This window comes from Oryzias melastigma, linkage group LG22, assembly GCF_002922805.2.
Source record: "Oryzias melastigma strain HK-1 linkage group LG22, ASM292280v2, whole genome shotgun sequence".
Lineage (NCBI taxonomy): Eukaryota > Metazoa > Chordata > Actinopteri > Beloniformes > Adrianichthyidae > Oryzias > Oryzias melastigma.
The window spans coordinates 27,379,031-27,391,787 of NC_050533.1; the positions used below are offsets into that span (position 1 = coordinate 27,379,031).

Sequence of the window (12,757 nt, forward strand, 5' to 3'; positions counted from 1 at the left end):
GTGATTGAGGCCCTGCGACAGACTGGAGACCTGTCCAGGGTGTACCCCGCCTTCACCCATCAGTAGCCGGGATAGGCTCCAGCACCCCGCGACCCCGAAAGGGGCCAAGAAGATGAATGAATGAAAAAAATCTTTTGGGATAGCCTGATTAAAGAATTTATTTGAAATGACACACGGGAAAAGAATCTGAATATTTTTTCCTCTTAACATTTACTTTATTTCTAAATTATAATTTTTTGACAGGGTAAATATGTTATTAATGTTTTAAATTATTTAAAATGTAAGTTGATTTATTCCAGAGTAATATTCTTGTCTGTTTTTATTCATATTTATTAGTTTTAAAGGGCCCTACTATGAAAATTCTACTTTTTGAGGTTTTAAATGCATTTTACTGTTCATTCCTCACAAACCTCAAAACTGCATTTTTAAGAGTAATCGTCGAAAAACCTGCACTGTCTGCAGCAGCCCCTCCCATACTCACGACGACGAGCAGGCTGTATCACCCCCCCCCCAGGAAGAGTCTGCTCTGACAGCTCCGCCCCAGTCTAACACCAACACTTGATTCCTCCACAGAGCTAATACGGCTCCCATGATTAGTCGACTAATCAACAGTCAGAGTGTAGTGAAGTTGAAGGTGATGATGGGATTCCGCTAGCTTTTAAGACTATTTTGACATTTATTAAGGTTTATTTGGCTATTTTAGGGTTGAGCTAATATTTCAGTTGCATACTATCTATTTTGGCTAATTTAGAAGTTTTCAGTTTTTTTAGGCTATTTTGGAGTTTAGCTAACATTTCAGTTGCATACTAGCTGTTATGGCTAACTTGTGCTTTTTTCTATTTTTTAGGCTAATTTGACATCTAATAAATACTTTATCAGCTTTAGCGTTTTTAGCTTTCAACTTCAGCATCTTCAGCTATCAGCACTAGCATTTTTCAGTGGTTGGATTCGGCTTACAGCATTCACACTAACATTATTGCAGGTGATGGCATATATCTAGTTTTTAGTTAGTTTAAAGCCAATGATGGTTAAGATGTGTGCTCTACATCCAGTTTACACATGTGTGTCGACTAATCGAAAAAATAATCAGTGATTAGTCGACTTTTGAAATAGTCGTTTGAGGCAGCACTAATGTAGATCTTATACATACATAAATAAATACCAAAACGAAGGGGAAATGAAATTTGAGTGTTTTTTTTTTTTAAATCACACTGAGTAGGCTGGTCACCTGCCCAGGTATTCTTCGAACTGTAACAGCATAGGCTCGAGCAACCCCACAGCTCTGAGAGATACTGCGGGTTAAGAACGTGGATTCAAATGCAGGTGTGTTCTGGAGGTCAATGATTGTGAATCCTGTCGAACATGTTTCCCATAAAAGTTTTACTTGGAATAAATAAAAAAACAAAATAAAACTCCGCTTCAATTCTTTAGTTCCTCCTCTGTCTGCTGAAGGGGTTATGGATTCAACACCCTAACCAGAACAAACCCTCCTAACGTTTGGGTTCCTGTATGAGTCCTGAGCTCATCACACATGGAGCGGACTCCTCTTACGTGGCACTGAGTTTCTCATCCCACAGCAGAACCGCTGAATGCCGGGAAACTTCCAGCTGACAGGAGATGACAGCGCACGTGCCGCCGCGCAGCCGCCCTGCGTCCTACCTTGAGCCGTGGACAGCGGTCCGCAGAGGCGCGTCAGCGTCTATGGAGAGAGTTTCCGGAGGAACCGCCTTTGGACCGGCTCTGGCTCGTTAGTGTGAAGCCGGCAGCAGCTGTCCCACGCTGGAACACCGGCGAAACAGCAGCACGTGCTGGGAGACCCGGATCAGACCACTGCTGGGTCAGCGGGGGGGAGGGGGGGGGGAGGTGGTTCATTCCAAACAGGCTCGGATTCATCAGAACCAATGTGATAGTTCTGGTTTCTGTCAAACAAATGTGTCACTGCAAAATAAAACATTTAGGAGATCATATGAGACGCAGATATGAACTGATAGGAGATGAAACATTCTAGAGAGTAAAGCTGCATGTCAACATCTGCTGTAATATCTAAACACATTTCCGGCTCATTCTAAAGGTAATAAAAATATTTAGAAAAATTATTTTTTTTTTTCTGGCTGAGTAGATGAGAGGTGAATATTTCTATTTCAAATGATGTTGAGGAACAGCTTTAGATCAATCTCAAAAATATTTGGGGTTGAATGAATGAAATAATTAATTAATTAATTAATTCTTTTTTTCAAAAAATCAGGTAATAATATTACATGAAATAACATCACGTATTAAATCACAAGTAGATCCCTTGAAAGGGTTTGGAAGGAAGCAAATTTATATAATCCCACCCGACTCGACCATACCATTTTCTCTACATGAATTATCAATGTCCGGTTCACAACTTAATATTAAATATTTATATCCTACAATCATAAATTCAAGTTATCAGGAATCACTAAGATCAGTGATGTAGTCAAATTTTAAACATCCACAGACAAGTCGTTTATATTAATCCGTACCAAAAATCTAAATATACGCAGATGATTATTATCAGGAAAACATCATCCACATCAATCAATACCAGAAGCCCAAGCATATTCAGACCATCATTACCAGAAAAAAATCCCTCGCACCAGTCAGCATCAGAAATCCAGAGTGTAACAGATGATTATTTATAATCATTGGAATATATTCCAGACCCCCGGCACCAATCAATACAGAAGATCCTCCCAGCGACGATGATCCGAGCATATCTGGAGCTCCGGCACCGATCAATGCAAACGACTCCCAGATGATAATTATCATCAGGAAGAAAAATCAACTACATTAGTCAATGCAAAAAGTTTCAACATATTCTCATTTGAACAGACAATTTGTGCAGATTGTATTCATCAAAGAATAATAATAATAATAATAAAGGTAATAATAAGTAGAAACAAAATCAAGTATATGTGATACATCACAGTTTAGGACATTTAGTTTTCCTTTTTTATTATTCCTCATCTATCCATGCCTTTTACAAGTCTGATCACATAGATACAGACTTTTTTTGTCTTAAAAAATATATTTAATATGCTTTTGTGTCTGTTTACTGTCAGGGATCTGCCATCCAACTCCACCTCTGACCACCAGAGGGAGGTCTCGCCTGACTGCTAACCAGCTCTGTCCACACCTGTCACCTTCCAGCCTCATCATCACCAGCTGGTTCTCCTCAGTGTATTTAGTCACTCTCTGGACTCTGTCCAGTGTGAAGTATTGTATTTGTCGCTGATACAACTCTGAGCAGGTTCTACTTATTGCCTTCTTGTGTTTTTGACCTCTGCCTGTTGCCCTGCCTCGATCCTTGTCTGACCTTTTGCCTGGATTTTGACTTCGCCTTGCTTTTGCCCTCGTTGACCTTCTGCCATTAAACTCTGTTGCATATGGATCTCAACGCCTCAGCCTCTTCATTACATATACAGAGAGACTGAAATAAAAACAAAATAAACTAATGGAAACATTACAAAAATATTTCCATTCATGATAATATTACTGGGAATGAAATGGTGATAAAACAAACATTAATGTGAGAGAACATAAATAGCTGGTTTGTGCTGGTGTTCTCTGGTTTCAGCTGGTTCTGGATCCTCTGCCTTTGGATCATTCTGCTCCTTTTTCCTCTTTCTGCCTCCTCTCTTCTGGAGCCACGTCAGCACAGAACAGAACATCTGATCCTGATGGAGGAGCACACAGCTGGAGAACAGCTCCATCAGCCACAATCCAACACAGGCTCATTCCTGAACCATCACATATGGACAAATGGCTAAAGGACCCTCCACGTCATCTCTGTTGCTGCTGCATCTCCTCCTGACACATTCTGTCCTTCCATCAGACTTTCTGTTGATCTGCTGGACTCGGCGCTCTGTGAACAGCAGCCTCCTTAGCCATGAACTTTAGTGTCTGACCCAGACTATGGAGGATCAGTGATGGTCTCTGGATACAAGTCTGAACTCTTCCACATACACAAACTGAACCAGTTCAATGACACGTGGAGAACCTGTGCAGATGCTTTGAGTTTAGTGGAGGATTAGTTGGTAAAACTCAGTTGAAAACTTTCATGTCCTGAACAACTGAGGCAGATTTCTCCAGTTTTCCAATTTTCTAAAATCCTGTTTTTTTAGGGGAACTACAGAAATAAAAACACTTTTCCACGATATTCCAATGAAAAGGGTCTGTAAACTGTTATGTTTCAGTTCCTAATCACAAAAAATGAGTAAAAACTGTATTTTGGAACTTCCACGCCTACCCTGTTGGTTATTTTTTTTTCCATCCATCCATCCATCAAAGAGATCTATGGGGTAAAATCAGGATCAACGAATGAAAAAGCAGATTGAAAACGTAAAAAATAGATGTAACCCAAAAAAATAGAAAAATGTAAAACAGGGCATTGTAAAAAAAAGGAATTAGAATTTTTTTTTTAAATTGGAAGATAACATTGAAAACTTGAAGTCTTGAAAATTACAAAAAAATGAAAAAAAAACCCTGAAAGTTTGAATTTAAAAAAGTATAAATGTAGGAATTACCAATTGAAAAATGTTTTCCATTATCTGCTGTTTTGAATTTTCTTCAGTTTACAGTTTCAGTTCAGATTTTCGAGTTCTCGCTGCCGAGTTTATCCAAATTTTATAGGAAAAAAAAAATCAAAATAGCAGCTGTTACTAATGGATACATTATATTTCAATTGTTCATTTTTACATTTACAGTTTTTTTATTCAAGTTTTCAGTAGTTTTTCAAATTTTCAACACTTATTTCAAGTTTTGAGTATTTTTTTTATTTAAAAAAATGTTTTTCAATTTTTTTTTTTAATTTTCAAAAAAAATGTTTTCAAATTTTCAAGATTTTACTCAAGTTTCTATTTTTTTAATTTTTTTTTGTATTTTTCAAATTTACAATGACTTTTTAAATTTTCACAAAAAAAGTTTCAGTTACAATGTCTATTTTTTAAGTTTTCTGTTTTTTCACTAGAAGCTGATCCTGTTTTGACCCCATAGAGAGGACCGATTCACCAGGTAAACGCTCAAAGTCTCCACAGATGATAATTTTTATTACCTAAACTCCCTGCAGGCAGTTTCTGAATCAGCACATTTAATAAATGTCACTGATTTGTTTCTTCTGGTGAATAAAGGAGGAATAACTCTGGTGAGGTTTATTTTGAAAGTGTGTGCAGAGCACTTCCTGTTCAGTGAGTCTTCTGTTAAGAGTATTTATGGGGTGTGGTTTGTTTTGTGCTGCGCACCAAGAGTGCTTTTGTTTTATTGTGTCACAAGTTCCATTGGTAAGTGCAGCGTGAAGCTTTTATTGACATGAAATGCAGGAAGCACGAGCTGCAGCGTTCACAGACATGAGCAGCAGCTGCATTACAGTCAGTGAGCTCATCCATGAACCACCGTCTGCGTCTGTGCTGCACAATACAAAACAAAAGGACAGAAGACAGGAGGATGCGTGTATTAAAAATACTTGACAGAGTTCTGTTTAAAAATTATGAAAAAACATACATGCCATCTGTCAAAATACTTAACAAAATATATCATACAAAACTTTAATACTTGGAACTACAGTTAAAGCATGTCTTTGTGTCCTAGAGAGAGAAAAGTCTGAAGCTCTTTGGACTCGGAGGCTGAAGGCTTCAGTTCACATCAGACGCTTACTTCAGTTTGCATTTCCAGGGTTGCTGACTTTAATTTAAACATCTGCTGTGTTGGTACCGATAAAGGAACAGCTGTAACCGAGCGACTGTTCCCAATGAAGGCCTTTTCAGGAGAAAAGATTGCTTTTTCCTGTTGGATCTGTCCGTTAAGCTGCTTCTGGAAGACCTGGGCTCAGCTCAGGCCCCATGAGAGTCCCTACTTGGTCCCAACTCCACCTCAAAAACCAGAAAATGTCTCAACAGCAAGAATATAACCAACAGTATAAAGTTATTGTGTTGCTTCAGTTAAGAGTTTATAAAAAGGTGCAGTGTCATAGGTTTGCTTTAGTTATATAAAGTGTGTCATATAAAGTTTGATTTTGTGCAAAAGAAAAAGTAAAGTTTGAGGAAAAACTGGCTTAGCTGAAGCTTCAGCGTCTCAAAAGCCTTTTTCTCTCTGAAAACCCAGAAAGCAAACGTTGTTTTGCTGCACATTAACCTTTTCTTCATATAAACATTTGTTGTAAATTGGTGTTAAAGAAAACTGGAATAAAGAAGTGATGAGTAATCACAACCAGAAGCCAATCAGATCCCAGGAAGACTGGGTGTGCAGCGGGACGGTCACTGGTCCACAGATTCCTTCATCATTTTGGCGGCCTGTCAGGAAAACAGACAGAGACGTCATCATTCATAGCTTCACTGCTGGTTCCATCAGCCGGCTGCTTCTCCCTCATGGGTCTGCGTTGGGCTCAGACCCATGAGGAGTCCTCCCTGGGTCAGGTGACATTCACATGTTTCAGGTTCAGCTGCTGATGCTGGTGGACTCCAGCAGCTTCAAACATGTGCTGCTGCTCTGTGACAATGTTTCAGCAGCTGCTGTCTAAATCTGATGGATTTGTCTGCAGAAACCTTCCTCATCCTGCATTTATCTGCACCAACCTGAGTGTCTGAATCAGACACTAATCTCTTCATAGTACAATGATCACGATGAAGTTCTCAGGAAATTTCCAAGGTTTTTTTTTTCCTTGTCCAAAACATTCAACCGTTTTACACTTTCAGCAGCAGAGATCCTTTTTCCTACAGCATATTGATAGGATAGGTTGATCTGCTTAAAGTCCCCTATGACAATTTTTTTATTTTAAAAAACGTTCCCAATAGTGTTTTAATTATCATTATGAAGTTTGTAACCAAAATCTCACAACCTAAATGTCTTAAAAAGCCATTTTTCATGTTGATCTGAAGCCTCTGTTTCCAAAATCTCCTCTGAGGGGGCGTGGCTCTTGGAGCTCTGCCCCTGATCTGATTATGATAGCTCTGTGTCTCTCTAGCATAAATCTTCACCACTGCTACATAAAAACATCCATCAATCTGGGTAATGTCCAGCCGTATGGTTCTGATCCGGATGTCAGCTGGACGAGGAAGTGAAGATCTTCATGGACAGAACTTCCTCCAAAATCCTGATTCTTTCTCCTTCCAGTTCACCAAAGCCTCTTTTAGCTCATTCTCCAATGTTTATTGACTGTGATCAATACATTCAATCATTGGTTTCTCAGAGTTCTTGATAAAATAATCAAAGCTAACATCAAAATGCTCTTTCATTGATTTACAATCCTTTCCAACTGCGGTCAAATGAGCCGCCGTTCACATTTCCGTGGTCACATCAAGAAGCTCCGTGGAGTCTGGTGGAGATTTTCCAGCGTTCTCAGTCCTGCTACCGTAAGTATTGGATGAAACTCACACCAAAAATCCAGTGATGCTGATTTGACCACAGAAATGTGAACGGCGGCTCATTTGACTGCAGTCAATGTGAAGATACCATCTTCTCTTCTCCAGAACCTGAACTAGACACGCTAGATGGGTGCAGGTGTGCTGAGCATTCATGAGTCGTCACTAACAAAGACGATGCTCTGTGGCGTGCTGGTTCTGACCTTGTACATGGCAGCCAGCCACGCCGGGCCCTTCTTGTCTTCCGTGACATCCATGCGCAGCTGCTCGGTGTCCACCCGCGACACCAGCTTGTAGTGAATGAGGATGCCGCTGGGCCGCGAGCTCTCTGCTGCACACAGACACAAACCCTTCAGCTGTTTCCTGCTTTAGTCTTCAAATAAACTCCTGCAGCACAGGGAGATCTTCAGCTCAGACCTCAAGACATTTTGAACTAAGTTTGACTTGTTTTCAAAAATGTTTTTAGCAGAAACATGAATGCATTTTTCATCCATATAATTGCAGACAAACTTTCAGCAGCTGGAGGTCAAAGGAGAAGAGAATGAAACCAATAATGTCAGGAAATCATCATGAATGAAAACCTATTGAAACTCATGGAAGGTTTCACCCACAAACACACAGATGCATCAATAAGACATGTCAGAGAAACACGGAAACAGTGGATGAGTAGAGGCAGAGACGCCAAAGGAACGGATGGAGAGCTGTGATGCAGCAGGGTTGTAGCCTGATGATCAGAAGACCTTCCATGAGGACGGGCAGTGCAGCAAAGACGGGCTTTGAGGCCAGTGCTGGCTCTAATGTGGACCAGGTCAGACTGTAGCCTTCTGATCCGTTCTTTTAGACCACTGACGAACATCTTCAGTACACTGAACAAAGTCCAAGATCCCGAATGCCTTGTTTCCACTGAGCGGTCCGGACCAGACTATTTAGGAGTTTAGCTAATTTTTCAGCTACATGCTAGCTATTTTGGCCAAACCCAGCCAGCAGCATTCACATTAGCATTATCACAGATCATGCTATAAATCTAGTTTTTAGTTAGTTTAAAGCTAATGATGGTTAAGATGTGTGCTTTACATCCAGTTTACACATGACCCGATTAGTCGACTAATCGGAAAAAATAATCGGTGATTAGTCGACTATTAAAATAACCGTTTGTGGCAGCACTAGTTGCTAACATGAAAATAGTGGATACTGATACTGCTTAACGGTTCCATTTTGTAATGGAAACGCTCAAAGGTCCAGTCAGGCCTAGTCCGGTCTGGACCGCTCAGTGGAAACGAGGTATTACAGACAAACACTCCCAGCATGCAACACCAAGCTTACTTTGACCAGAAGAGTGCAGTGAAAAGCAGAAGGAACTGAGGCATGCTAGCTAGGACCACAACATAAGACAAGTCCGGCTGTTTTGAAAAACGCGTTGGAAAGACTTTAACCAGATTCTTCACCATGATTGGTTTGGAACTGAGCTCTGGAAACACAAATAAAAAAAAATCTAAACTAATCGTTGCCTTAAATCATTAACTTGGGGCAACACATCAGTATTACGTGTGCACAAATTGGCAATTTGAGGAAGCAATTTGGAATTTCATGGTCACAAATGAGCATTTTTTTCATTTGAGGGAACTATTTCTATTTTATTTTTTTTTTTGAATGTCATGTTCAGAGCTCCATGAGAAACCCTACTCTTACATGCAAACAGAAAAGACAAAGATGGAAAAATGCAGGGATGGAGAGAGGCCAACTGTGCACAGATGGAGAGAACCAAAGCCAACCTTCAGGTATAAAGTGACTGTCCAGCAGACTGCAGTAAGAGTGGATGTCGCTGTCTGAGCCCAGAGGAGGAAGACGGGCCGCCAGTCAAAGCAGCAGGAGGAAAGGAGGTGTGTTAGCACAAGGAGGTACAATCCAAGGTTAATGTGGGATTTGAAGACGCCATCAAACCGCAAAACAACTTTTTAGGAGGATTCAAAAGAAACAAGAGAGAAATAAACATTCCAGACAAAACTTTCATAAAGGGAGACTCACCTCCTGGACTTGCAGCATCTGTCAAAATCTGCATGCTGGAAATCCGACTCACCATCACCTCAAAGTGAGTCTCACCGTCCAGCCAGAGGTAGCTGAGGATCAGGAGAGAAGGAGGTCAGGGAGCTGCAGAACTGCTGATGCTCCACAACTACAACAGGATAAAGCCGTTTAAAGGGTAACCAAACCCTAAATCAATGGTTTCTGTCTGTTGACTTCAATAAATGAGGCTTTAAAAGTGCTGTCTGTTGGTCATTGTTGAATTTCTGACACATTAAAATAAGCTTGTTTAATTCTTGAAAATGTGTGCTGCCCCCTACAGGTTAAATTGATGTATTACATTTGAATTTTGTGATTGGTCAAACCATTCAAGTCCCACATCATTTCAGAAGTCTGACTTCATGGTCTGCAGCTCCAGTAATGATAACAGTCCTGTCCCCCAGCCCCTCCAAAGCGCCATCTTATTCTTTTAATTACAGGTGCACATGTGGTTCTCTGGATGCAGCCAGCGTCCCGGACTTCAGAGGAGCTCGCTTCTTCAATACACCGGGAGAGACCTGTGAACTGTGATGTTTTTCTTATTTTCATCAAGACAATCATTTAAAAATCCCAAATGTTCCCCTTCTTGGCTTAATGCAGGACAACCTTCAAACTCAGTCACAGACACAGAAACACCTGAAGCGGCTGTCATCCAGACACAGCCCCCCTAGTACGATAGAAGTCCTGCTAACGAGAAAGTCTTTGAAGGATTTCAATTTTTGCAAATTTTTGTGGCAAAAGAGGAGCAGGGTGCCAGTTTGCGGCTCGGAGGTTAAGGAGCTCTGATTTAACGGGAACAGCCATCACCTCCAGACCAGCATGCGACGCGAAGTCCTGCAGCCGCTCCACATCCAGGAAGAGAGGGGAGACGTGAGGCTGATTAGTTCTGTTGAGGTCCTCCTTAGCCCAAATCCCCCAAAACACACACTGCACTCCCGCTACCGGGCCGGACAAGTTCCGTATGCAAAATGTTTACTGGTCTTACGCAGTACCGCTGGGCCAGGGTATAGGGTTTTAACGGGCTAGAACGGCGTTTTGGACGTGTGGTTTGTACGTGATAAAACTCTGCTTTTTACAGCCGTCTTGGGACAACTTCAGACTATGATAGTACAGTCTAAACAGACATTTTATGACTGTGATTATCACAGTTCTCAGAGTCAGTGAATGCACCAGGACTGAAGTTACCACCCTCATCGATTTTGATTGGTCCTTCGTGTTAGCCCCGCCCCAATGCGCCACAACGGGGCCAAAAGTTTGGAAACGGAAATTTTCAGATTCAAAAACAAAAATTAAAAAGTTGAAACTGAAAAAAAAAAAAATTTGAAATTTTGAGTTTTGAAACCTAAAAAAATAGAACATTAGAAGCTGAAAATAAAAGCTTTGGTTATTTAAACTTTTTTTTTTTGGCCAAACACTAATATTTTTTCAAAAAGTTTTATTTAGGTTTCAAATATTTATGACCCCAAAATAGCTCCATAGGAGTCAGCCTCTAACTCTCCTGTTCTTACCCTTAAAGAGGCTTCAAAGGAGGACGGGCTGCTCAGGACCACCGCAGCAGAGGAGACAGACAGCTGAATTACAGCTGAGAGCTGACGCTCCGCCACACGCAGCTGAAATGTTGACAGAAAACTAAACTTCTGCATCTGAGGGAGGACTCACAGGTGGTGGGAGGTGAGCCGGCAGGTCATCATTTCAGGTTTCTCCGATTCTCCTGACGTTACATTGAAGGTTGCTCCTGGAAACATGGAACACAAATGAACACAGCAGATTGTTTGGAGACGCTCCACAGCAGAAACATGGAGTCTACCTGCAGCTTCTGCAGGGAGCCGAGCAGATGGACCGCTATGTGAACAAGTGAGCAGGACGGCTGAACGTCAACTAAATGTTATTAACCAGCACCACAAAATTTAAAATTCTGATTGAAACCTTATTTTATGTAAACACAGTATGCAACCTTTATCTGACCTTTTAAGTAACTCTTACTTCTCCTCCATAATCACTTTCAAACTGAGTTTTGGAAAGAACACTACCAAATGTGAGTTCCTGATTGGTCAGAGTTTCAACTGGTTGAACGCCAAACAGCTAAAGTTCAACTGGTCTGAAATCTCAGCGCGTATTCAATGAATCTCCGACTGTACACAGAGCCCAAATACGGACTTAGAAAATTGCGTTGGGAAACAAGAGTTTTGAACGCGAAACCCCAAAAAACACGGGTTTATATGCGTTGACAGACTTTTTACTGACTTTTTCTGAGCCCGGAGTGAGCGTAGCTTTACTGTAAACAACAAAGCAGCTGGATGAGTAATTAACCAACCAGAAGGTTTGTGCTGTGCAGCAGAACAAGAAAACGTGGAGATGGAACTGCAAGTCCACCATCAGGATGATTCCCTAAAACTTTAGTAAAAGTTCTCCCAAAGGAGACTCTCACTAAAACGCCTCACCCTACATCAGCTCACTACAGCATCTCACCTTATACTGTCTCACTGCAACGTCTCACCTTACAGCACCTCACCCTACAGTGTCTCACACTACATTGTCTCACTCTACAGCATCTCACCCTACACTGTCTCACCTTACAGCGTCTCACTCTACAGCGTCTCGCCCTACACTGTCTCACCCTACAGCGTCTCACCCTACACTCTCACCCTACACTGTCTCACCCTACAGCGTCTCACCCTACAGCGTCTCACCCTACACTGTCTCACCCTACACTGTCTCACCCTACAGCGTCTCACCCTACAGCGTCTCACCCTACACTGTCTCGCCCTACAGCGTCTCACCCTACAGTGTCTCACCCTACACTGTATCTCACTACAGCGTCTCACCCTACAGCGTCTCGCCCTACACTGTCTCACCCTACAGCGTAGGGCTGGGCGATAAAACGATAATTATCGTTATCGCGATATTACTTTTTTTCGATAGTGAAATGAGACTATTGCGATAAACTTTCGTGTTAAATAACACGGGAGAAAACCCCGGAAGAGCCGCGCTTCCTCTTCTTACGGAGCGGCTGATTCTAGGAGCCCAGACTGAGAGCGGGGGGGACGGAGGCCCCGAATGATGACAAAAGGACAAAACAGAAAACACTATTTCAGTAAACCAATAACCAATATATAATCGCAAATACTTTTATTTTTAATGTCAAGGTAACGATGTTTATATATTTTGTTCTGGAAACATCGTCACCGGACCCCCCTCCTCTAAATTTAAAATGGTTCGGTCCGACCGAATTATTCCTCCGCAGCTGTTTGTTACCGACAGATCCACAGAGTGTGAGGGAGAGAAGACACGCTTTAAAATCAGGAGTTTAAAACCTG

General features: G+C 41.4%; 2 protein-coding genes across 7 annotated transcripts in view; both read right to left on the bottom strand.

Annotated features, from left to right (window-relative positions):
- The window catches only part of LOC112138810 (transcription factor IIIB 90 kDa subunit), a 126,411-nt gene extending 124,460 nt beyond the window's left edge, over positions 1 to 1,951 (bottom strand). Inside the window, exon 1 of one of the 3 annotated variants that reach the window (XM_036209863.1) lies at positions 1,660 to 1,951. The gene's annotated coding sequence lies outside the window, so the exon portion shown is untranslated. The remainder of the gene's footprint in view (positions 1 to 1,659) is intronic. The other 2 variants (XM_024261451.2, XM_024261452.2) reach the window with 2 other exon arrangements.
- Positions 1,952 to 5,298: 3,347 nt separating this feature from the next.
- Positions 5,299 to 12,757, bottom strand: part of zfyve21 (zinc finger, FYVE domain containing 21) — a 10,337-nt gene continuing 2,878 nt past the window's right edge. Inside the window, exons 4-8 of one of the 4 annotated variants that reach the window (XM_024261457.2) lie at positions 11,100 to 11,175; positions 9,405 to 9,496; positions 9,152 to 9,205; positions 7,583 to 7,707; positions 5,299 to 6,311 (exon numbers count right to left, since the gene is read on the bottom strand). In XM_024261457.2, the coding sequence (XP_024117225.1) occupies positions 6,276 to 6,311; positions 7,583 to 7,707; positions 9,152 to 9,205; positions 9,405 to 9,496; positions 11,100 to 11,175 (383 nt within the window). In that variant the 3' untranslated portion in view covers positions 5,299 to 6,275. Of the gene's footprint in view, positions 6,312 to 7,582; positions 7,711 to 9,151; positions 9,206 to 9,404; positions 9,497 to 11,099; positions 11,176 to 12,757 lie in introns of all 4 variants that reach the window. The other 3 variants (XM_024261455.2, XM_024261459.2, XM_024261458.2) reach the window with 3 other exon arrangements.